We start from the raw sequence: 25,134 nt of genomic DNA on the forward strand, positions 1-25,134 counted from the left end.
GGTTCAAATCCAGCCTCTGCGTCCTGCCACACACCCGCAAACGGGGCGGTGCGTGGAAGACCTCGCCCCCCATCCGGAGGGGGCTGACCCGCAACCGAACCACAGAAAACCACAGGCACCGCGTGGACGCTGCGGCCTGGGAGGGAGACGGGCAAGAGACAGCCTCCAGCCAGCGGCGCCTTCGGGCTCGCCCGCAAACACCTGCAGATACACACAGGGCGAGAGGGCAGCGTGATGCACCGGAACACCGGGACTGGGTGGCTGCGAAGCTCTAGTTCCAAGTGGGGCTGCGGGGACGCCAGCACAAAACAGGGTTTCCCCTCAGATTTCCCGCTCAGGAGAATCACCTGGAGACTTAAGAATACAGATTCCCAGGGCCCTCTCCTAGAGAGCAAATCATGGGGACCCAGCGGGACCCCACACAACCATCCAGGCAAGTTCGGCGCGTCCCAGGGATGTGCTTTTCATGAAAAAGCGATTTCACTTCAAAACAGGTGTGAAACCGTGGGCTCATTTTCCGGGGCAAACTTCCGGGGCTCACTGAACCCACCGCTCACAAAAGGTCACGTGAGATGGTGTGGGGGTGGGGGGGTCACCCTGAGGACCTCGCAGAGCCTCGGAAAGCTCCGCGGGGCGCGCGCCGCGCCGCACCGCCCCCTGGCTCCCGCCACGCCCCGCCCCCTGGCTCCCGCCACGCCCCTTGACTACAAGTCCCGTCCTGCCCCGCACTCGCGCACATTACGCCAGGGCAAGATGGCCGACGCGGCGGCCACTGCCGGGGCTGCGGGCTCCGGAACGGTAAGGGCGGGAGGTAGGCGCAGGGCCGAGCCGAGAGAGTCGGGGCATTCGGCAACTTTCCCCCTACCCGGGCTACGAGCCCATACCCAGAAATCCAGCCCCAGCCTGAGCCCTGCGTGGAGGAGGGTCTTTCAGGCCGTACGTGACTCCCTCCCCCCCCGCCCCCCGCCATTCTCGAGACTTGGCGGCGGCCTCCGGAGTCGGTGGACCTGTGTACTGATTGGCCCGTTCTTTGTTGGTTGGGAACCCGGAACAGCTCCTGATTGGTCCAATGAGGCCGTTTTCGCCTTCTTATTGGCCCGCTAAAGTTGGGAGGGATTCCCATTTCAAAATAGGTTTCCTACTTTTTCCTGTCCACTTCTCAGCATCATGTGTTGTTTGTTGCTTTGACTCTCCTCGTTAGTGAAATGGCGTGGAGATGGAAAGAACGAGAGAGAGAGATCCCTTTTTTTCTGGGAGATGGACACGAGTTCCAATCCCATCATGCATGTTTCTTCAGCTATATATTCTGAAAATCTGCCAAAATAGAAAAAAACAGCCGTTTTGTGTTACTGGAATTGTTGTGTTAGGTAGGCAGAAAGGCTGTCTCCGAATTTACAGCCCCTAGGATGCTCAGTTACTGTTCATTTGGCCAAGAGCTATAAATCCAAAGTACCGATAAGTATTTAGCAAAAGAACCTTTGATTGCCAGTGACAGTATGTGAGCTCTGTAATTGGATCACTGTCCAGTGAATAAAAATGTTCTCTCTTTCTGGGCTGCTGATTCAGAGATCAGGAAGTAAACAGTCCACTAACCCTGCTGATAACTACCATCTGGCCCGGAGGCGAACCCTGCAAGTGGTTGTGAGCTCCCTGCTGACAGAGGCAGGGTTTGAGAGTGCTGAGAAAGCATCTGTGGAAACATTGACAGAGATGCTGCAGAGCTGTAAGTACTGGGAAACAACAGGAAACAGTAGGCCTTCTTCTAGTCAAACAAACTGTGTCCTGCATCATGATAGTGTTGAAAAGGTTTAAGAAAAGGAAGGACATTGTTAGGCGACTAACAGGCTTTAGAATAAGATAGACCTAGGTGTAAGTTCTCACTCTGCCACTTAATAGCTTGGGTCAACCACTAAACTTCCTGAATCTCAATTTCTTTATTTGTGAAAAGGGGTAATAATTTGCACATTTTGGATTTTTGAGTATAAGTGAGATATATATGTAAAACAGTCAAAGCTGAAAATGTAAGCCCTTAATGACTTGTAGGTGGTGGTATTATTACTGTTTGTTCTCTATGTACAAAGAATTTGCACCTTTATTGGAGAGTCAGGATTAAGTCCCGTGAAATAGATGCCACACATTATCTAATCAAATATTATTTGATACAAAGAGTGATATATTATGTAATACAAAGAATGAGGGTGAATAAGTTTTAGAAAATGGAGGGGGGGGAAACACCACTGCTTTTAAAAGGAAGTATCTTGAGATTTAGGAGCCTGGAATGGTCTCACATAGGCTTGTGCATAGTCAATGTATTTCCCTCTTTGGGCCTTGGGTAGGGAAGGGAAGGATGAGATGAGGGATGGGGCATTAAGATGATTTGGGAGGAGTCAGCCCTGTGAATGGAAGTGAGAGAAGGGTTTAGGCAAAGAGGGAAAAGTTCAAACAAAGAATCGGCCAGCTCAGCAGGGAGCCCTGGAGCGATTATTGCCCATCAGAGTATCTGACATCAGGCCCTCAAAGCCTTGCCTTTGTAGTCTTGATCAGTCTTGGATATGGGCTGCTCCAGGAAGGGTATGATTTGGGGTGAGCTGGCTCTCTGCAGCTGATGTTTTCCTAAAGCAGCTATCTCAAACCCCTTTAGATTCTTAAATATTGAGGGTCCTAAGGAATTTTGTATACTTGGGCTTTTTTTTTTTTTTTTAATGATGCTCTCTTTTTTAAAAAACATTAAGCTCTTTTTGTGGGGGCTACTCTAGATCTTTGTTGATGCATGCAGGCTTCCTCCAGATGCAGCAAGCAGGGGCTGCTCTAGTTGCAGCGCACAGGCTTCTCAGTGCAGTGGCTTCTCTTGTTGCAGAGCACAGGCCCTAGGGTGCAGGGGCTTCAGTCGTTGCAGAGTGTGGACTTGGTAGCTGTGGTCCATGGACCTACTTGCCCTGCGGCATGTGGAATCTTCCTAGACCAGAGATTGAACTTGTATGCCCTGCACTGGCAGGTGGATTCTTAACCACTGGACCACCAGGAAAATCTCAACATGGGCTTTATATAGAGAGATTTTTGCCACATTAGAAAATGAAATTGAGAACATCTTAAAACATCAGGGTGCACACGGACACACTCCATTAGCCAGCAGAGCTGTGATGTCATCACATGTGACATAGGCACTGGAAAACATGACAGAGAGTGAGAATAGAAAAAGTCAAAGAATGTCTCATTTTATTATGAAAATGCTTTTGACTTGTGGACTTGTCCACAGGCTTTTTGTGTTTGTGTAAAATGGAGCACACTTTCAGAATTTTCGTGAAACTGCTCATCCACCTCTGAAGCCCATTCATGGAGCCTAGCTTCCTGTTTTCCCTTTCCCCTGAGGGACTTCAGAGTGACTGAAAAAGAGGTTCAGCTTCAGGTAGAAGAAAAAAAACTTCACACCCAAATAATAAGACCTTTTTTTTTTTGGTGGCACAATATACATAACATAAAATTACCATTTTAATTATTTTTAAGTGTTAAATTCAGTAGTGTTAAATATAATCACAGTGATGTCAACCATCAGCACTATCCATTTTCAGAACTTTACTTTTTCATGGTTCTGAACAGTAACTCTGTATCCATAAACAACAGCCCCTCATCCCTCCTTCCTCCCAGCTCCTGGTAACCTCTAATCTAATTTTTGTCCCTATGGATTTTCTTTTTTTCTATATACCTCATGTAAGTGGAATCTTAAAATGTTTGACTGGTTGGCTTATTTCACTTAGCATGATGTGTTCGGAGTTCATTCATGGGCTTCTCTGGTGGTCCAGTGGTTAAGAATCTGCCTTGCAATGCAGGGGACACGGGTTCAATCCCTGGTTCAAGAAAATTCCACATACCATGGGGCAACTAATGCCGTGAGCTCTAGAGCATGTGCTCCACGATAAGACAAGCCACCGCAGTGAGAAGCCCACGTTCCACAAGGAAGAGCAGCCCTGACTCTCTGCAACTAGAGAAAGCCTACGCATAGCAAGGAAGACCCAGCACAGCCAAAAATTTAAAAATTAATTTGTAAATATTTTATGAAAACACAGGAAACCTAGATGGGAGGGAGTTTGGAGGAGAATAGATACATGTATATTATGACTGAGTCCCTTTGCTGTCTACCTGAAACTATCACAATATTGTTAATTGTATTGGCTATGAAAGTGAAAGTGAAGTTGCTCAGTTGTGTCTGACTCGTAGCGACCCCATGGACTGCAGCTTACCAGGCTCCTCTGTCCATGGGATTTTCCAGGCAAGAGTACTGGAGTGGGTTGCTATTTCCTTCTCCAGGGGATCTTCCCGACCCAGGGATCGAACCCGGGTCTCCCGCATTGTAGACAGACGCTTTACCGTCTGAGCCACCAGGGAAGTCTCAAGTATTGGCTATACTCCAGTATAAAATATAAAGTTAAGAAAAAACCAAAAAGTTCATTCATGTTGTATCTTATGTCTTATATTCCTTTTGAAGGCTGAATACTATTCCATTATAGGTATAGACCACGTTTTCTGGATCCACTCCTCTGTAGATGGGCGTTGGGTTGTTTCTACCTTTTGGCTACTGTGAATAGTGCTGCTGTGAACATGCACATACAAGGATCTGTTTGAGTCCCTGCTTTCCTTTCACTTGGGTATATACCTAGGAGTGGAATTGCTGGCTCATATGATCATTCTGTGTTTAACTGTCTGGGAACTGAGAACAAGACTTTCTGCTTTTGATCCTTCCTTAGACATTTCAGAAATTGGAAGGAGTGCCAAGTCTTACTGTGAGCACACAGCCAGGACCCAGCCCACACTGTCAGATATTGTGGTCACCCTTGTCGAGATGGGTGAGTACGTCTCCAGTTTCCATTTCTTCAGTGCAGCTGAGTTGGGAACATGAGAGAGAGAGGGGTCCCCAGGAGGCAGCCCGGTCTGCTGAACATCCTTGAATCTCCTCGTGAGTCTCCTGGTTTGCTTTCAACTTGACAGTTATCAAAAGAGAGTTCCTCTGAACCCCTGAAAGAGACCTCTTAACTCCTTTGGGGACTCTGTTGGAGCTTCCTTTGAGTGGCAGCAAAGTCGGGAGTTTAAACTATTTCACCACAGCATTACTTCCCCTTTCATGTTTAGTGGCCTAGGCAGTGATTTTTGTTTTCCTGTTTCTTAGGTTTCAATGTGGACACTCTCCCTGCGTATGCAAAACGGTCTCAGAGGATGGTCATCACCGCCCGTAAGTGACTGTGAACTGAGGTATCCAGTAGTGCTCAATTAATGATGGTGGAGTGAATTAATTAAATAGGGCAGGGACTGGTATGCAGCTGCCGCCTTGCTGCAGGCTCCTTTCCATTATTTGGGGCTACCTATAATCTTTATTCTGGCCAATTGAATTAGGTTGTGAAATTCACTCACCACAAAGGTGAACCATCTCGATGCTACTTGAAAAATATGAGAGTTCTTGTTCCTGCTTAGATCAAGAGTCGGTAAACTGTGGGTACTGCGGCCCACCGCCTGTTTTTGTAAATAAACCTTTGTTGGTACACAGCCACATTTACTTACTGCCTGTGGTTGCTTTCTTGCTATAATGGCAGGGTTCAGTAGTTGTGACAGACTGTGTGGCTTGCAAAACCTAAAATATTTACTTTTGTCCCTTTATACAAAAGGTTTGATGATCTCTGCCTTAGATACACTGAGCACCATAAACTGAGTTGGAGTAACTAGTCTGGGCTTATGGAACCTGGCAAGAATTCACTAGTTGTTTTTTTTTCATCACTCTTTTCAGGCTGGCATCTTTTTAGGAATACCTCTCAAGGGAGCAGTGGAAGGTGCCATTTTTAATTCCCTCCTCACTTAACTTTCCCTGGCTCAGTGTTTGTGTTTATTACCTGGGTTCTTGGAAATAGTGAGCAGCCCACCTAACTCGCTTAGTTCCTCAGCGCTCTCTTTTACCTAGTTAACTTGTCACAGCCACCAACTCACGTACCTGAGAGGCATGCGGGCAGATTATTGTACATGGGAATGTCACCCCAGGTTATGCAGAGGTTGGGGGCAGGGGTACCCTTTCAGGTCCTCAAGCCATCGAACGCCTTTTATTGGTAGAAGTACTAAGTGCCTGTTGCATAGAACACTGAGGTCCAGCATTTATTTTGAGAAAAGGAGGGTTGGGTTAGAGACGCAAGACCTCGGGTGGAAGAGTAACCAGTTGTGACTCTGTTGCAGCTCCGGTGACCAATCAGCCGGTGACCCCCAAGGCCCTCACTGCAGGACAGAACCGACCCCACCCGCCACACATCCCCAGCCATTTCCCTGAGTTTCCTGACCCCCACACCTACATCAAAACTCCGGTGAGTGACAAGGCCACGCTCGAGGCTGTGACTGATGCAAAAGCAGACTCAATTCTACCCGGCTGTCAGAGTGGAGTCCAGAAGTTTATTGGTAACAGGGTAGTTCAGGACTCAGAATGTCTCTTCTCCAAAATGTCTCCAATTTTGCAAAGGAGAATTATCTTCTCCACTTTGCTGGCAAAAATAGAGTTAATGAAGAAATTGAAGCTGGCACAATTTTGCCTTTCCTGTCCGGACACAAAAGTCAGTTCAGTTGCTCAGTCGAGTCTGACTCTTTGCGACCCCATGGACTGCAGCACGCCAGGCTTCCCTGTCTATCACCAACTCCCGGAGCTTGCTCAAACTCAGGTCCATCAAGTTGGTAATATCATCCAACCATCTCAACCTCTGTCATCCCTTTCTCCCCCAGGCTTCAATCTTTCCCAGCACCAGGGTCTTTTCCACTGAGTCAGTTCTTCACATCAAGTGGCCAAAGTATTGGAGTTTCAGCATCAGTCCTTCCAATGAATATTCAGGACTGATTTCCTTTAGGATGGACTGGTTGGATCTCCTTGCAGGACAAGGGACTCTCAAGAGTCTTTTCCAACACCATAGTTCAAAAGCATCAATTCTTTGGCACTCAGCTTTCTTTACAGTCCAACTCTCACATCCATACATGACTACTGGAAAAACCATAGCTTTGACTAGACGGACTTTTGTCAGCAAAGTAATGTCTCTGCTCTTTAATATGCCAAATAGAGTGGTCATAGCTTTTCTTCCAAGGAGCAACTGTCTTTTAATTTCATGGCTGCAGTCACCATCTGCAGTGATTTTGGAGCCCAAGGATATAAAGTCTCTCCCTGTTTTCATTGTTTCTGCATCTATTTGCCATGAAGTGATGGGACTGGATGCCATGATCTTAGTTTTCTGAATGTTGAGTTCTAAGCCAACTTTTTCACTCTCCTCTTTCACTTTCATCAAGAGGCTCTTTAGTTCCTCTTCGGTTTCTGCCATAAGGGTGGTGTCATCTGCATATCTGAGGTTATTGATATTTCTTCCAGCAATCTTGATTCCAGCTTGTGCTTCTTACAGTCCAGCATTTCTCATGATTTACTCTGCATATAAGTTAAATAAAGAGGGTGACAATATACAGCCTTAACGTGCGCCTTTCCCAATTTGGAACCATTTTTTTGTTTCATGTCCGGTTCTAAATGTTGCTTCTTGACCTGCATACAGATTTATCAGGAGGCAGGTCAGGTGGTCTGCTATTCCCGTCTCTTGAAGAATTTTCCACAGTTCGTTGTGATCCACACAGTCAAAGGCTTTGGCATAGTCAATAAAGCAGAAGTAGATATTTTTCTGGAACTCTCTTACTTTTTCGATGACCCAGCAGATGTTGGCAATTTGATCTCTGGTTTTTCTGCCTTTTCTAAATCCAGCTTGAACATCTGGAAGGTCACGGTTCACATACTATTGAAGCCTGGCTTAGAGAATTTTGAGCATTACTTTGCTAGCGTGTGAGATGAGCGTAATTGTGCAGTAGTTTGAACATTCTTTGGCATTGCCTTTCTTTGGGATTGGAATGAAAACTGACCTTTTCCAGGCTTGTGTCCACTGCCAAGTTTTCCAGATTTGCTGGCATATTGAGTGTAGCACTTTCACAGCATCATCTTTTAGGATTTGAAATAGCTCAACTGGAATTCCATCATCTCCACTAGCTTTGTTCATAGTGATTCTTGCTAAGGCCCACTTGACTTTGCATTCCAGGATGTCTGGCTCTAGGTGGGGGATCATTGTGGTTATCTGGGTCATGAAGATCTTTTTTGTATAGTTATTCTGTGTATTCTTGCCATCACTTCTTAATATCTTCTAGATACAAAAGTACCTAGCCACATAAAGAAAAGACCTATTCCACAAAACATTGGTAGTAATTCTTGGTTAGAGTGTAGCTAACTGTTGTTTTGTGTATGCTCTTCTGGGTTTTCCAAATTTTCCATAATAGGTAAGAGTTGTTTTTGAAATCAGGGTAAGAGATACTTAAAACATACTTGGTGGGACTTCCTTGGTGGTCCAGTGGTTAAGACCACTCTTCCACTGCAGGGGCATGAATTGGATCCCAGGTCGGGAAACTAAGATCCTACATGCCATGTGGCACAGCCAAGAAAAAAACTTGGTAATATGAAATGTAACTTATCATAGGAGAAGGCAATGGCAACCCACTCCAGTACTCTTGTCTGGAAAATCCCATGGATGGAGGAGCCTGGTAGGCTGCAGTCTATGGGGTCGCTAAGAATCGGACACAACTGAGCGACTTCACTTTCACTTTTCATTTTCATGCACTGGAGAAGGAAATGGCAATCACTCCAGTGTTCTTGTCTGGAGAATCCCAAGGACGAGGAGCCTGGTGGGCTGCCGTCTATGAGGTCGCACAGAGTTGGACACGACTGAAGCAACTTAGCAGCAGTAGCAGCAGCAGCAGCTTATCATAACTGTGAGCTTTGGGTCTATATGGGACAAGTCTAATTTTCCTCTGTGGTTTGATATGTCCTAATTTGTCTTGTTTAGCATAAGTCCTTCCAGTGAACACCCAGGATTGATCTCCTTTAGAATGGACTGGTTGGATTTCCTTGCAGTCCAAGGGACTCTCAAGAGTCTTCTCCAGCACCACAGTTCAAAAGCATCAATTCTTCGGCGATCAGCTTTCTTCACAGTCCAACTCTCACATCCATACATGACCACGGGAAAAACCATAGCCTTGACTCCAGTACTTTGGCAACCTCATGCGACGTGTTGACTCACTGGAAAAGAGTCTGATGCTAGGAGGGATTGGGGGTAGGAGGAGGCGGGGACGACAGAGAATGATGCTAGATGGCATCACCGACTCGATGGACATGAGTTTGAGTGAACTCCAGGAGTTGGTGATAGACAGGGAGGCCTGGCGTGCTGTGATTCATGGGGTCGCAAAGAGTCAGTTACGACTGAGCGACTGAACTGAACTGAACTGAATTTGCCTTGTAGCAGTTTCTCTTTCCCTTGGAAGGCACATGGTGGCCAGGAGTCTTCAGAGGCTGTTCCTCTCACTTCCTGTGTCCCCGTGTCCTGATGCAAATAGGGCCACAATGCAGGGTTAGAGCAAGTCATCCGGGAGATTTTTCCACACCTCAAGATATGGGGGGAAGGGAGCAAGTGGTCACCCACCACTGCAACACAGACATTGCCCTTGACCAGTGGTTTCTGTATGAGTGCCCTAGGGCTGCTATAACGAAGTGCCACAAACTAGGTGGCTCAGAACAATAGAAATGCATTGTCTTACAGCTCCAGAGGCCAGAAGTTCAAAATCAAGGTGTCAGCAGGCTCCCTGTGAAATCTGTTCTCAGCCTCTGGTGGCTGCAGGCAGTTCCTGGGGTCCTTTGGCTTGTAGATGCATTACTGCGATCTTCCGTCTTCACATGGCCCTCTCTCTGTGTCTCCGCCTTCATGTGACTGTTTCTGTTAAGGACACCAGTCATGTGGCTTCGTACTGCCCTACTGTATATCACCTCATGTTCACTGAGTGCATCTTGCCCTGACCCTACTTCCAGATACTGTAAGATCATTCTGAGGCCCTCGAGGTTGGGACTTCGACACATCTTTCTTTAGAGAGCCACAATCAACCCACAGCAATCTCTGTCTCTTTTTTTTTAACATTTATTTATTTATTTGGCTGCATCAGGTCCTAGGGATCTTTGGTTGTGGCATTCAAACTCTTAGCTGCAACATGAAGGAGCTAGTTCCCTAACCAGGGATCAAACCCAGGCTTCCTGCATTGGGAGCACAGTCTTATTCCCAGGACTACTAGGGAAGTTCCTGTCTCTAACTCCTCTGTAGTGTATCTCTGTCAGTAAAAGTATTAAATGCTCCAGTATTTGCTCATTTACGTGCATGTTATTATGTAATTCCATATGAAAACAATGTACATTGGAAGATTATCTGACCCTTATTCAAGGTTCGGGAACCCTGTTGGCTCCTTTTTAGTGGCAACTACATGATAGCCTGTGCTCTTGCATTTTTTGAAATCTTGGTTTAAATCTTGGTGGAATATGAAGTCACAGGTCTGATTCTAGGTTCAGTTTATTTTGAAACTTTGACAGCTCTCGTAGTTGAAAAAGATACATTACAAAGATAGGTGGCATCTTTGGCTGTCCTTAATAAACCATAAAAGTAATTTTTTTTTCATTCTCACCTACCAATTTTTTGAAGAATTTTGTTAATTAAATTTCTAACTTTTGTAATAAATGTCAAGCAGTTGTCTTAAAAATAATCGTAAGAGCTTGCTTTTTAATGTTTTTACCCAGAGTGTTCAGGATCTCATCAAATTCTTCATTTGTGGAAGATTTCAAACATGTCAGAAAATCTTGTCATCACATTACACTGAGGGTCCCAGGTTGTCCCATCAGGGCTTGGTGAGGGTTGGAGGTTGAGGAGTTCCCGTTCTCCCTTGAGGATACATTTCTTACGCCTGAGTCCAGCTGTCACAGGAGCTAAATGAAGGCCTAGGATCAATCACTATATAAATATTTGTACATTTCTTAATTGTTAAGATTCAAAGTAAATGTTAACGACAGTCTTATTGCTTTCTTTCTGCCCTTCCACCGCCCTTGGAGATCTCTTCTGGGTGACGGTAGAGGGTCATTTAAAGGGTGGGAGGTCAGAGCGACAGCAAGGCAGGGACCCGAGGAGAGCAGTGCGATCATGGGTACTTTCTCTAGCGTCTTTGCTGCTCTCTCTTTAGACATACCGTGAGCCCGTGTCAGACTACCAGGTCCTGCGGGAGAAGGCTGCATCCCAGAGACGTGACGTGGAGCGGGCACTCACCCGTTTCATGGCCAAGACAGGCGAGACCCAGAGTCTTTTCAAAGATGACGTCAGCACGTTTCCACGTGAGTCTCTCCCCTCTGTGGACCCTGCCTTGTCCTGAGGCCATCATCCCCTCTTCCCTCCCTCACTGTGGTTGGAGGAAACAAGAAAGCTTTGTCCTTATCTTGGGTGGAACTTGTTCTTCAAATTTCTGGCTCTTTTCTCCAGATCTTCAGGGCCTGTTCCTAACTGATGACTCCAAAATAGTTATGACCTGTGTTGGAAGTGGGTGTTTGAGGTTCGTTGAGTTGAGGTCACCTCGAGGGTGACTGGGCCCTGGGCATCGGAGAGGCTCATCCAGTGAGGGGCAGCCCTGGTGGTAGAAGGACCTGGCATCAGGGGCCAGGCAGTTACAGAGCCTCTGCCAGGCTTCGCCTTCATGGTATCCTCTCACAGGGAAGTTCTCATCTCAGCACTACCATTTCACTGTGTGACCAAGTTCCTTCCTCCATCAGCCTCAGGGTTTCCCTAGGGGTGCGAGGGCGATGGGCTTGGATGGGTCAGCAGGCTCCTGGTGGATCCTCGCTGTGTTCCTGGCCCTGGATCTACAGCAGCTAGGTTACTAAGTCCAGAAACTGTGCTGTTCACTTCCCTTCTGTTACCTCGTGAGCTCCTCTAGTGAGCCTCTGAGTCAGGAACTATTTTCCACTGCCCTTCCGGGAAGCCAAGGCTTCTAGAGAAAAGCAGTGGAGTAACTTGCCGAAGGTCACATGGCGAGTAGATGGTATTCATACCTAGTTCTTTGTGCAGGACCCACATCTGAGCCATGCTGAAAATAATCTTTGAGTGTCTCCTGTTAATTCTATCATGGAAGTATACACAGAGACTTTCTTTCAATTTTTTTTTTTAAACTTTAATTTCTCCTCAGCCTCATTGCTTTTTGGAGGAATTGGATCGCTCCTTTACCTGAAGTGCCCTCTAGCTCCATGGATATACTCCAGGCCAAGAGTTCTCAGGTCCACTGTCAGGACTTGAGTCCTTCAGGCTGAAGGGATCCATATCCTTGCTCTAGTAATGAAGCTGAGGGGTTAACTGGCCTCGGGTATAAGATCACTAAGCTGATGCTTCGCTTGGATTCACCCCCAGTTCTCTCTGGTGCTTGGTAAAAGAAGCTCTGAAGTCATATTGCCCGGGTTCATATCCTACTCTGCCACTTCCTGTGTGTTTGAGGGAGCCTCATAACCCCTCCATTCCTCAAGTTCCCCATCTCTAAGATGCAGCTGGTGATTGTACTTGTTTAATATGGTGGAGACGAGGGTTAAAGGTAACATCCAAGTGTGACCTGGCCCATGGTGAGTGCCCAAGCATGTTAGCCATCTCTGCCGCTTGGTGCTGCTCGCTGGTGTGTCATAAGGCTTCCGGCCTCTCTTCCAATCCCCCAGTGATTGCTGCCAGGCCCTTCACCATCCCCTACCTGACGGCTCTTCTTCCGTCCGAGCTGGAGATGCAGCAGATGGAGGAGACGGATTCCTCAGAGCAGGACGAGCAGACGGACACGGAGAACATCCCTCTTCACATCAGCCCGGTGGGTCCAGCCTTCTGTCTGCTTCAGCGCACCCCCCCACCCCCACCCCCCGCAGTGCTGCTCACAGCCTCTCTCCCCAGGGATTGGACAGGACCCCCTCAGTCTCTGGCCTCTTGTGAGGGACTTGCTTGATGGGCCTGTGGTGACATGATCTCTTGCTTCCTGGGGATTCATTCAGTCATCCAGCAAATACTGAATGAGCCCCTGCCAGAGTCAGGCATGTGTCGGGTGCTGGGAAATTAGCAGAAGGCAAAATAGGCAAAACGTCCTGCCCTCACGGAACTAAGGAAAAATGAGACATTAGGGGACAGGAGTAAGTATGGCGTGGGGGGTGTGGTATTAGACAGGGTGAATGAGAAGGTGGACAGGTGAGCAAAGGCCTGAGGGAACAAGGCCTGCACTTTTCTGGGAGGGGAGCTTTCCCTGCAGAGGGAATGGCAGATGCAAAGGCCCCGAGGTGGGAACTGTTGTGTTGAAGAAGAGCAGAGGCTGTGGGGGTGACCAGGGGGACGTGAGTAAGAGGGGAGCAGCAGGGGATGGGGTCAGGGAGCTCCCGGGGCTCAGGTCTGCACAGTACACCAGCCCTTGGGCTTTTTGTCAGTGAGATGGGAGCCACGGGACCCACTAAGCAGAGGTGGGTCTCGGGATGGGTGAGGTTGTGCGGTCAAGGTGGACTACACAGGGTGAGGGAGGAGCAGAGAGACCAGTCGGGAGGCTGGGGCAGGAAACTGAGACGGTGGTAGACGGAAAGACATGGTCAGGTAGATTAGTCAAATTCTAGATCATTTTCAGAAAAGAACTGACTGGTGGGGTAGATTTGAGATGTGAGAGAAAGAGAGTCAAAGACAAACGCAAGGTTTTTTGCCTGAGCAGTAGGAAAGAAGGAGTTGCCTTCAGCCAGGAAAGGGGAGGTTTTTGGGTGGAACAGGGATAGCAGGGGGACCAGGAGTTGAGGTGTACATGAGGTTAGTTTGAGATGCTTATTATATATCCCCGGTGTTGAGATCAGGTAGGGGCCTCCCTAGTGGCTCAGTGGTAAAGAATCCTGCCAATGTAGGAGCTGCAGGAGACGCAGGTTTGATCCCTGGGTCGGGAAGATCCCCTGGAGAAGGAAATGGCAACCTACTCCAGTATTCTTGCCCGGATAATCTGAACAGAGGAGCCTGGTGGGCTGCAGTCCATGGGGTCACAAAGAGTCGTGGCGATGTCGGGTAGGAAGGTGGAAAGGCAAGCCGGAGCTCAGGGAGCTGTTTGGGCTTAAAGTGCAAGTCTGGGAGTCCTCAGCATATGGATAGTGTTGAAGACCACGAGAGACCAGATAAGCGCCTAGGGAGCAATGAGGATAAAAAAGAGAAGCACCAGGACCGAGCCCTGGGGCTCTGCACTGTTCAGCAGGTGAGGAGACTAGGAACCGGCCAAGGATGTGGAGAAGGCGCAGCAGGAAAGGTGGCGCATCCTGGACACCAAGGGAAGAAGGTTTCAGGAAGAGGAGAGCGATCGCTTGCTCTGCTTTGTCTGTAGCTGCAGCCGGTTCCAGCCGCAAGGACCAAGACTTTGCCCCTTAGGTTTGGCAGCAGCCATTTCGGGAAGAGTGAGAGCAGTGAGCTCAAAGCGAGTGGGAGGAGAGAAGTGGAGTTAGTGAGTGCAGACTTGTCCTGTCCTTCACAGTGGCCAGTAGTCCACAGGCAACTAAGTCTAAATTGATGTAAATTAAATATAACAAAAAATTCAGTTCCTTAGTCACACCAGCTACATTTCCTTAGCCGCCTATGACTTCTGCTACCCCTCTGGGCAGTGCAGATAGAAACAGTTAAATCATCACAGAAAGTTCCATTAAATGTAGACCGTGGTTTCAAGGAATTTTGCTGTGACGGGAAGGAGAGAAATGGAGTGGTAACTAAAGGGAAAGAATTAAGGAGGTCAGAGAATTAAGGAGGTCATCATCCTGTGCTGATGGGAGTGGTCTGGTAAAGTTGATTCAGGAGAGAAAAACATTTTGGAATGATGATCTTTGGTAGGGCAGGAATCCAGTACCCAAAAGGAGGGGTTAGCCTGATTGTGGACTTTTCACCATTAGGACAGGAGACAAGGCGTGTGGACAGAGACAGAGGTGGAGGAGGGGAGTGTGCTTGTGGAAACTTGTGGGTGTCCCTTTCTGGTTATGATGTACTGTCCTCGGCAAGTAAGAGGGTGAGACCCCCCCTTATTTATGCATCAGGAGAGAAAGTTTCAAGTAGAGGCACAGACCTGCTGGAAGCTCTAATGCCTTTAAGGCTTATTGGACCCTTAGAGTGAGGTTGCCATATTCATCCATCCTTTAAGGCTGGCCCTGGCTTTTAAGCGAGAGATGACTCAGTGGTCATAACTGGACTGAGGGTTCTCTGAGGGGTGAGGCCCCAGGTGGCAGCCCGCAGCCCCGGGATGCAGGTGGAGAGTGCCAGTTCTGACTCTAGTGTTTACTGACGGTCTCCCTGCCTGATCACATACCTGTTTAATGTTGAATTATTCCTTTCAGAATTAGGGCTGGCAGCCCATGGCTTTACGTAAAGCAGAGGAGCTTGTTATCCTACGCTTCTGTTTTGGACTCTGTTAAGTCGATCTGAGATATGGTGATTGGGTCGTGGACTAAGATGAGGTTCACCTTATGAGAAGGAGGAATCTTCTAAACAAACATCACAATCCCTTTGTAAGTAAGCTCAAGGGCTTGCAGTGGAGTTACCTAACACTCTGGCGAGTGACATAGGTGAGGTCATGGCGGTGAGTGCAGCGAGGCGGACTGGATGCCAGGAGCTGCCTGAGGACTCCTGGATCCCTGGAGGCCAAGCCAGACAGCAAAGAGTAAAAAGACCTGAGCCTTGGAAGTCAGACTGGCCTGGCTGCAAATCCAGACTGGGCTGCTTTCCACTAAGTGACGTTGGTTGCCTGACCCAGCATCTGAGTCTGTTTCCTCACGAATGGGAACACCTACCTCAAGGGGAAGTGGGGAGCCTGAGATAAAATCAGCTCATCTACGTTGGGTGCTTGGCATACGGCAGCCCACAGCACCCCTGCCCACCTACTCCCCGCCCCTGTTGTATGGCCATGTACTCTTCTGTATAGAACAGAGAAATAAAAAACTTCAAGAGAAGGATTCCAGCACCAATTTATGGGCAATCAGTTGGGCTTGTTATTTTGTTGGACTGGCAACCATCAAATGTTTGAAATCCGGAGTGTACAGAAAGGTGTGTGGTGACCGTCTTTCACTCTCCCTTTCCCTCCTGTGGAGCAACCAGCGTCACCACTCTCTTGTGAATCCTTCTAGAGACTTTGTTTGAATTTAGTTTTTGGCCATACCGTGCAGCACGTGGGATCTTAGTTCTCCGACCAGGGAGCAAACCTGTGCTCCCTGCGTTGGAAGCATGGCGTCTTACCCTCTGGACTGCCGGGGAAGTCCTTAGAGATGCTTTTTTAATGGTGGTTTTGAACATATACGGCAAATCACAGTTTTTGCCCCTTGCTTTCTTCCCCTGTGGAGCTACTTGGCGGTCATCCCACGTCCTTGTTTGCGGAGCTGTTTCGTCCCTCCCCGTGGTTTCACCCTCTTGTGTGAACTTTACAAGCCAGGCCCCTGTGGACGTCAGGTTGTTTCCCATCTTCAGGGTTTACAGACATCGTTAACAGGGAGTTCACTCACTGGTGCTTTAAAGTGTTCTTTTGTCTGTGGAGGACAAAGCTCTCACGGACTGTTGCTAGGCAGTTACTTTGTTGAGCCTGGTTCTGGTTTCTCTATCTATGAACATGAAGGGGCTATTCATTTTAAATTGGTGTATCAGATGATTATTTTCTCATCCATTTGAACCAGCTGCCGTCTGCAGGCAATCCCAGTGCCTCACCCTTTACTCTTTTCTGAACAGTGTACCATTCACTAATTCAACAAGTATTTATTTAATACCTGGTAGGTGCCAGACATTGTTCTGGGTGCTTGGGACACATCAGTGACCAGCACAAAGACGACAGCTGCCTCTTGGCAGCCCATGTGTTGGCAGTGGGGGCTTGACCATGAAACATAATATGTAAATCCATCCCTGTATAGTATGTTAAAGATGGAAAGTGCTCCGGGTGGAGGCAGGGGGGACTGAGTAGAGAAAGATCCAGGGTAGAGTGGGGAGGTTTTGGTTTTAAATAGGGTGCTCAGGGTACACATCACAGGGAAGGTGACATCCGAGCTGTCTTGAAGGAGGTGAAGGATTGAGCCTTGGGCTCTCTGGGGCAGTGTCCTGGAAAGGGAACAGTAGGAAGGCGAGTCGGGCTGTGACTGAGGAAGTTGGGATGGACGTGGGGGAGAGGGAGAGGTCAGGTCAGGAAGGGCCTTGTGAGCAGTTTGAAGAGCTGCCTTCCCATTGAGTGAAGTGGGAGTCATGAGAGGATGTGGAGCGGAGGAGGGGCAGGTCTGAGCTTCTCCAGGGAGCACTGGCCGCGCTGGTGACCACGGGACAGGCAAAGGATGGACTGTGACGGGATAGCCGTTAGGAGGCGGCTGTCCATCCAGGTGGGAGACAGCAGGGGATCCTACCAGGGGGTTCCTCTAGAGATAATGGAAGTAGATTCTGCCTGTATTCTGAAAGTAAGGCCAAGAAGTTTTCCTAAGAGATTGGCTGGGGGATATATCAGAGAAAGAAAAAAAGCAGGCGTGACTGCGGATTTGGGGGCTTGGGCCAGTGGGAGGATGGAGTTGCTGTCACCTGTGTCAGTGTGAGGAGCTGTTTGTGCTCGGGGTTCAGTTGTAGGCACATTGAATTTGAGATGCCCAGAGGTGGCGGGTGGTAGAGTGACAGTGGCCGTGCAGGCCTGGAGGTCACGGGAGAGGTGACAGCTAGGGGGGTTCAAGTGGGAGATGTTGCCGTGGAAATGGTATTGGAACCTGTGAGGCGGGAGGTGGCACCTTCCAGTGCCTGGGGTTCACACAGAGCATACGCTTGCCTGAGTCTGGCCTTTCTGAGCCCAAGTCACTCCTGACAGTCCTTTTTACTCCCACCTTTTCTCTACAAATCTCAGTCAGTTTACTTACTTTATCTCTTTCATCTACTTCTGTCCCTGATGACAGCGTCCTCTGCCCTGCTGTCTTCTGACAGCGCCATCTCCTGCTTGAGGTCAGATCCTCTTTTGCCTCAAGTTACACAGCAGCTGACCTGGTGGCACAAATGGTAAAAAATCTGTCTGCAATGCAGGAGACCCCGGTTTCATCCCTGGGTCAGGAAGATCCCTTAGAGAAGGAAAAATCAACCCACTCCAGTATTCTTGGCTGGAGAATCCCATGGACAGAGGAGCCTGGCGGGCTGCAGTCCATGGGGTCACAAAGAGTCAGACACAGCTGAGCGACTCAGCACACACAGAACAGGAACCTCAGTGACGGAACCTTCGGCATGTCACCAGAGGGTGCAACCCAACCAGCAGCTTCTGGTCACGTATTGCCACTTGGGCCTGAGCCCTTCGTGTGATTCCCCCCAACGCCTCTCCTGCAGCTTCTGCTCATTTTAAAGAACTTGGAAAATAGAAGAGAGTGTAAAAAAGAAAAGGACAATCAGTCACCCATATTTCCAGAAGCAGTTTGTAAAACCTCAGCATCATTACTGTTTTCTATGTCTACACCCAATTGTGATTTTTTTTAAATCTTCAAGATCATATTGAATATACTCAAACTTATAAACTTTTCTCCAAAAATCACTTTTCTCAAAAAACTAACAGTGAGAGGCCTGATCTATGGGCCACATGTGGGGGTGGCAGATAACATTCCCATGTTGGTGCCTTCGTGGGAGCTCTCGGGACTCCAGCAGTTTCTGGCCTCTGCTGGGATATGACCATTGGCACCACATTGCAAGTACCAGATGCTTGAGAATTTGTGGGGAAGTAGATCATGATTTACATGAGGTTAGCTCCAGGAGGGCCCACTCCAGTACTCTTGCCTGGAAAATCCCATGGGCGGAGGAGCCTGGTAGGCTACAGTCCATGGGGTCGCTAAGAGTCAGACATGACTGAGCGACTTCACTTTCACTTTTCACTTTCATGCATTGGAGAAGGAAATGGCAACCCACTCCAGTGTTCTTGCCTGGAGAATCCCAGGGACGGGGGAGCCTGGTGGGCTGCCGTCTATGGGGTTGCGCAGAGTCGGACACGACTGAAGCGACTTAGCAGCAGCAGCTCCAAGAGGGGCTCTGTGCACACGGTCTGTCCTGGTCCTGTACTGCTCAGTCCAGCAGGGGATCAAGGGCCCCTTCTCTCTCTCTCTCTCTCTTTAAGTTTTAAAAAGTATTGTTTATTTATTTGATTGTGCTGAGGCTTCCTTGTGGCACTCCGGATCTCTGCTCTTTGTTGTGGCATGTGGATTCTAGTTCCCTGACCAGAGATTGAACCTGAGCCTTGGGAGTGAGAAGTCTTAGCCACTGGGCCACCAGGGAAATCCCACTTCTCTTTTTCTTTATCTCGCCACAGGCTGAAGCATTCCTCTCTGAAGCATCTGACTTGTAGTCTCTGACTCCCTGCCCTCCCAGGTCTCTGTTCCCTTCTGACTCCTGTCCCTGCCTTCGCAGGGTCTGTGTTCTGTGCTGCACTGTGTCACCGCTGGCGCTCCCGGCTTCCTCTGATCGCAGCCGCTGCCTGGCCTCCTCTGGGGCAGAGAGAGGCACATTAGCCCGGCTTCTGATTTCTCAATGAAAGGGGTGCTTGTAGTAGTTCTTAACCACGGCTTGATCTCTTTCCTTACACTGCTGGTTGTTTTGCTTTATTTCGGCTTTTGCTCAAAGGATGATTCTGGAGCCGAGAAGGAGAACACTTCGGTTCTGCAGCAGAATCCCTCCTTGTCGGGGAGCCGAAACGGGGAGGAGAGTATCATTGATAACCCCTATCTGCGGCCTGTGAAGAAACCCAAGATCCGCCGGAAGAAGTGAGTTGGAGGCTGGGGTGTAGAGAGGCCTCCCTGGCCAACCGAGGTGGTCTTCTCTGCTCCTGGGCAGAAAAGAGAGGCTCACGGTGGGTCTGAGCCTTGGGCAGAGCTACCTGGTGACAGGAAATGTCTCCCCCTTCCTCTCCAACCTCGTTTCCTGCATGTGCCTCTTTCTTGTTGCATGGAGGTTGAGCATCCTGCAGCCCAGGGATCAACCCGCACAGCCCAGCAGTTTGTTCCCCTCACCAGAAGGAGAGCTAGCGGGGCCCTCACCAGGTGGGCTCCAAGGATTCCTCTTCTTTTTAGGTCTCTCTCCTGAGCTGAGAAGGAAGCCTGCCTTGTACAGAGATGTGAATGCCACCCTCCTGGGCGAGTTAAAGCCACTCGAGGGAAGAGGAAGGTGGTCGTCTCGGGGTCGAGCCGAGGCTGTGGGGTGTGAACCAGGCATGCTTTTAATAGCCAACTCTCTTATTACGACTACCTGTTTTCACTGGATTTTTGGGTTGATGAAGAAATGAAATGATGAGACTTTTATTAACCAGCTGGCCATACCATGGGGTACGGGAACGGTGAATTCATTTACAGTCATGGAACTTGATTCTTGGAAACCTGGGAGACCAGAGAAGATAGCAGAGAGAAAGGGCTCTCAGCCTCTTGTGCTCATTGTTAGAAAGATGGTGTGCTTAGTTTGTATTTCAGGATATCTGGACCCTTTCATTGGCCAACCGTTTGTGTAGAAACTCCTTATTTCTCTGCTCGCCTGGGCTGCAAGCACCCTGTTGATTTGGTTGACGGTGACTTGCCCTTCTTCAACACGTTGGAAGCAGGAGGCTCACCCATTGCAGCCTCATTGTTGGGCTGGCAGGAGTCAGGAGGCGTGAGCAGATGCCTTCATGGGGAGGAGAGTGGAACACAGCACTGACTCTCATCAGCATCTGATGAAATCTCCCTGAGGCAGGGCAGTGCCCTCTCCTGAGAGGTTTATCATTTACTGTCCTGTCATGGAGCGTGTGCTTGGGAACGACCAAGTTCTGCACCATCCTGGGAAAAGAGATTTTTCTTTGGCAAGAGCCTACATCAGTGGATGTATTATGCTATGATTTGATAGCAGAATCATTGATTTTAGGCAATAGGAAAAGGATCGATGGGACTGGGAGGTGGCGGGGATGAGATTTTGAAGGTCGGACTTGGCCGTATGATCCAAAGGCTGAGAAACCTGGCGGGTCTGCTGGAGGCTGGCACGGATAGAAGGCCGTGTGCCCGCCTTACGGCAGAAGTGGGCCAAGAAGAACCTGCACGTCTGAATCTGCCCAAGCTCTTTGCCTCTTTGTCTTTGATGTGCCTACAAACCAAGAAAGGAAGATGCTGGGCAAGCTGAGACCTTTGGCTGGTCTCCGAAGGAAGAGGTTTTCAAACTGAGTCAGAGGAAGAGAAATGCCAGTGAAACCTGGAAGTTATTAATACACAGAAAACACAAGACCCTGGGTAAAGTCCTTCGGTTCATCCTGAGCTCTCCTGATACCCCGCCTCCACAGTCATCTCTTAGTCTTCCATCCTCTTGGTTGAATTTGAAAACTCAAGAAACCTGGTGACAGCAGGCAGCAGGCTCCATGTGCTGGCCTCACTATTCTCTAAACACTTCATCCCATTGGCTGGAAGGAAAGTGCTGCTATCAGTAACTAGACGAGGGAAGCGGAATGAGAAAATCGGATTGCCCAGCTCTGGACCAAATAAGAGTTTCCCCCGTCTGTAGTGACCTGAAACCCTTCCAGTTATAGTCGTCAGATCGGGCCTGTGCTGACCCCTTCCAAGCTTGTTATTTGGCTCTTTGTTAAGTTTAAATACAGTCCCAGAGTCGAGCCATGGCAGGTCCAGGGCTAAAATTCCACTTCCTGGAGTGGTCATCCCAGTGGTTTCTCCTGATACTTCCCAGACAAGCACCTGTTGATGCTGTAACGCTGAGTGATGAGGTGAAATCTGGAAAAGAATTGCCCTTCTGCTGTTGAGACTTCAGAGGCCATGCTGCTCTAATTCTGTCCTGAACGAGACACTGGGAGATGCTTGGACAACCTGAAACATTGACCCAACTCTTACTGTGTAAAAACTGCATGATCCTCACTGTATATTTATAAATGTTTATTTTTTATAACTTTGGGAGAATGAGTGGAGGGAAAAAGTAGTCAATGAAATCAGATTAAGCATGTGATTTATGAGCTCTTAATAAAAGGTCATAATAAACTTTGTGAATGAAACAATTACAAGCATTGAACTCAATTTGTATGCAAAAGTTACAGCATTGAGTAAGGCTGTGTAAGTTAGGCTTAGTCCTTCTAAGCTGTCTAAAACTTTTTATTTGGGAAGTCTGCAAACACAAAACTAGTGGTTTTGCTATGTATTATTCACCTAGCTTCAACATTTAGCAACATCTTTTCAATTCCGTTTCATCTGTGTCTTCTACTGTTTTATTTTTTTAATTCCTAGAATATATTTTAAAACAAACCTAAGAACTGTATCATGTAATCTGTAAATATGTTGTTATGCATCTCTGATAGACTTTTTAAAGTTTTTTTTAAGGTAATTACAGATTGAGAGGATGTTACACACACACCCCCCAAATGTTTTACCAGGGAGGTCCCACTGGTAGCATTTCAAATAACTACTATAATATCAAACCTAAGAAAATGACATTGGTACAATCCACAGAGCTTATCCAGATTGCACCTTTGAGTGTATGTGTAATTCTATTTAATTATGTTGTATAAATTCACAGTCAAGATATAGAACATTGGGGAACAGGCAGGGATAAACTGGGAAGCTGGAATTGACATACACACTACTACAGATAAAAAAGATAGGACTTCCCTGGTGATACAGTGGATAAAAATCCACCTGCCAATGAAGAGGATGTGGGTTTGGTCCCTGGTCTGGGAAGTATCCACAGGCAGGGGAACAGCTAAGTCCGTGTGCCAGAACAAGAGTAGCCTGAGCTCTGGAGCGTGCAAGCCACAACTACTGAGCCCACGTGCTGCAACTACTGAACCCTGTGCGCCTAGAGCCTGTGCTCCGCAACGGGAAGCCAGCGCAATGAGAAGCTCGTGCACAGCAATGAATATAGCTCCCTGCTCACCGCAACTACAGAAATCCTGCATCCAACAATGAAGACCCAGTGTAACCAAAAAATAAATCACCATAAAAGTTTAAAATAGATAACTAATAAGGGCCTACTCTATAGCACAGGGAACTCTATGAGAAAATAAAAAAGTTGATATATGTATATGTGTAACCGATTCATTTTGTTGTATAGTAGAAACTAACATAACATTGTAAATCAACTTGCCCCAATAAAATTTTTTTAAATACAGAACATTCTCATGACCATGAAGTTCCTTCATGGTATCTTCTTATAACCATGTCCACCTCTCACATCTTCCCCATCCCTACCCTCCGGCAACCACTGCTCTCCTTTCTCTATTTCTTTAATTTTATTTTTTAAATATTATATAAATGGAGTTTAAGGTTTGTAAGTTTTGAAACTGGCGTTTTCGCTCAGCATAGGGAGTGAGAGCCATCCAGGTGGCTGTGTGTCAGCAGCTCCTTCATTGCTGAGTAGTGTCCCAGGTGCGGATGTACCATGTTTGTTTAACCATTCGGCTGTTTCCAGTTTGGGGCTGTTACGGCTGAAGCAGCTGTGAACAGCTGTGTATAGGTTTTTATGTAAACAAAATTCCATTTCTCTACAATAAATGCCCAGTAATGCAACCACTGCGTCCTATGGTAACTATACGTTTCATTAAAAAAAAAAAGCAAAACTATTCCAGAGTGGCCTGTATCATTTTGCCTTCCTACTGGCAATGTATGAATAAGCCAGTTTCTCCACATCCTCACCGGTATTTGATGTTATCATTTAAACAGTTTATTTAGCCATTCTGAGAGGCATGTGATAACACTCATTGTGATCTTAGTTTCCATTTCCTTGATGGCATGGTTTCATGTACTTTTTTGCTGTCTGTATATCTCCTTGGGTTAGTTATCCATTTAAATCTTTTGTCCATTTTCTACCTGGATTGCTTCTTTTTCAGATTTCTTTATATATTCTGGATACAAGAACTTTGTCCGATATGTGGTTTGCAAATACTTTCTCCCACTCTGTAGCTGGTCTTTTCATTCGCTTCACAGGGATCTTTTGGAGAGCAAAAGTTTTTCATTTTCATGAAATCCAATTTATTTTTTCTTTTATAGATTGTTTCTGTTGACAGGCCTAAAACCTCTTTATTGAGCCCTAGGTCCTGAAGATCTTTTTCTATATTTTTTCTAATATTTTAATAAATACATGTTTTATGTTTTAGACCTTGATCAATTTTTTCTTTTTATTTTTTTATTGAAGGATAATTGTTTTACAGACTTCTGTTGTTTTCTGTCAAACCTCAATGTGAATCAACCATTCATTTCAGTTCAGTCGCTCAGTCGTGTCCGACTCTCTGCGACCCCATGAATCACAGCACGCCAGGCCTCCCTGTCCATCACCAACTCCCAGAGTTCACTCAAACTCAGGTCCATCGAGTCAGTGATGCCATCCAGCCATCTCATTCTCTGTCGTCCCCGTCTCCTCCCACCCCCAATCCCTCCCATCATCAGTCTTTTCCAGTGAGTCAACTCATCGCATGAGGTGGCCAAAGTATTGGAGTTTCAGCTTTAGCATCAGTCCTTCCAATGAACACCCAGGATCGATCTCCTTTAGAATGGACTGTTTGGATCTCCTTGCAGTCCAAGGGACTCTCAAGAGTCTTCTCCAGCACCACAGTTCAAAAGCATCAATTCTTTGGCGCTCAGCTTTCTTCACAGTCCAACTCTCACATCCATACATGACCACTGGAAAAACACAGACCTTGGTTGGCAAAGTAATGTCTCTGCTTTTTAATATACTATCTAGGTTGGTCATAACTTTCCTTCCAAGGTTAGGTATACATATATCCTCTCCCTTTTGAACCTCCCTCCCATCTCCCTCCCCATCCTGCCCCTCTAGGTTGATACAGAGCCCCTGGTTGAGTTTCCTGAGCCATACAGCAAATTCCCATTGGCTGTTTTACACATGGTAATGTGAGTTTGCATGTTACTCTCTCCATGCATACCACCCTCTCCTCCTCTCTCCCCATGTCCATAAGTCTATTCTCCATGTCTGTTTCTCCATTGCTGCCCTGTAAGTAAATTCTTCAGAACCATTTTTCTAGATTCTGTATATATGTGTTAGAACACAATATTTGTCTTTCTGACTCACTTCACTCTATAATAGCTTCTAGATTCATCTGCCTCATCAGAAGTGACTCAGATGCATTCCTTTTTACTCAGTGGCTGAGAATATTTACTCGGTATTACTTAGTGGCTGAGTAATACTCCATTGTGTATATGTACCGCAACTTCTTTATCCATTCATCTGTTGATGGACGTGTAGGTTGCTTCCATATCCTAGCTATTGTACATAA

General features: G+C 47.3%; 1 protein-coding gene across 2 annotated transcripts; it reads left to right on the forward strand.

Moving 5' to 3' along the window:
• The first annotated feature begins 743 nt into the window (after positions 1–743).
• Positions 744–23,418, forward strand: TAF8 (TATA-box binding protein associated factor 8). 2 transcript variants are annotated; one of them, XM_055406526.2, is made up of 9 exons: positions 744–798; positions 1,567–1,723; positions 4,743–4,841; positions 5,162–5,224; positions 6,211–6,335; positions 11,086–11,233; positions 12,593–12,735; positions 19,515–19,654; positions 19,961–23,418. In XM_055406526.2, exons 1-9 carry the CDS (start codon positions 754–756, stop codon positions 19,971–19,973), a joined length of 933 nt encoding a protein of 310 aa, XP_055262501.1. In that variant the 5' UTR covers positions 744–753; the 3' UTR covers positions 19,974–23,418. The 2 variants fall into 2 exon arrangements, with proteins under 2 accessions (XP_055262501.1, XP_055262502.1); XM_055406527.2 differs by lacking the exons at positions 19,515–19,654; positions 19,961–23,418 and adding an exon at positions 15,251–19,475.
• Positions 23,419–25,134: the final 1,716 nt, after the last annotated feature.

Source organism: Moschus berezovskii, chromosome 23, assembly GCF_049115385.1.
Source record: "Moschus berezovskii isolate FMDL1 chromosome 23, NW_MosBer_1.0, whole genome shotgun sequence".
In the NCBI taxonomy this organism is placed as follows: domain Eukaryota; kingdom Metazoa; phylum Chordata; class Mammalia; order Artiodactyla; family Moschidae; genus Moschus; species Moschus berezovskii.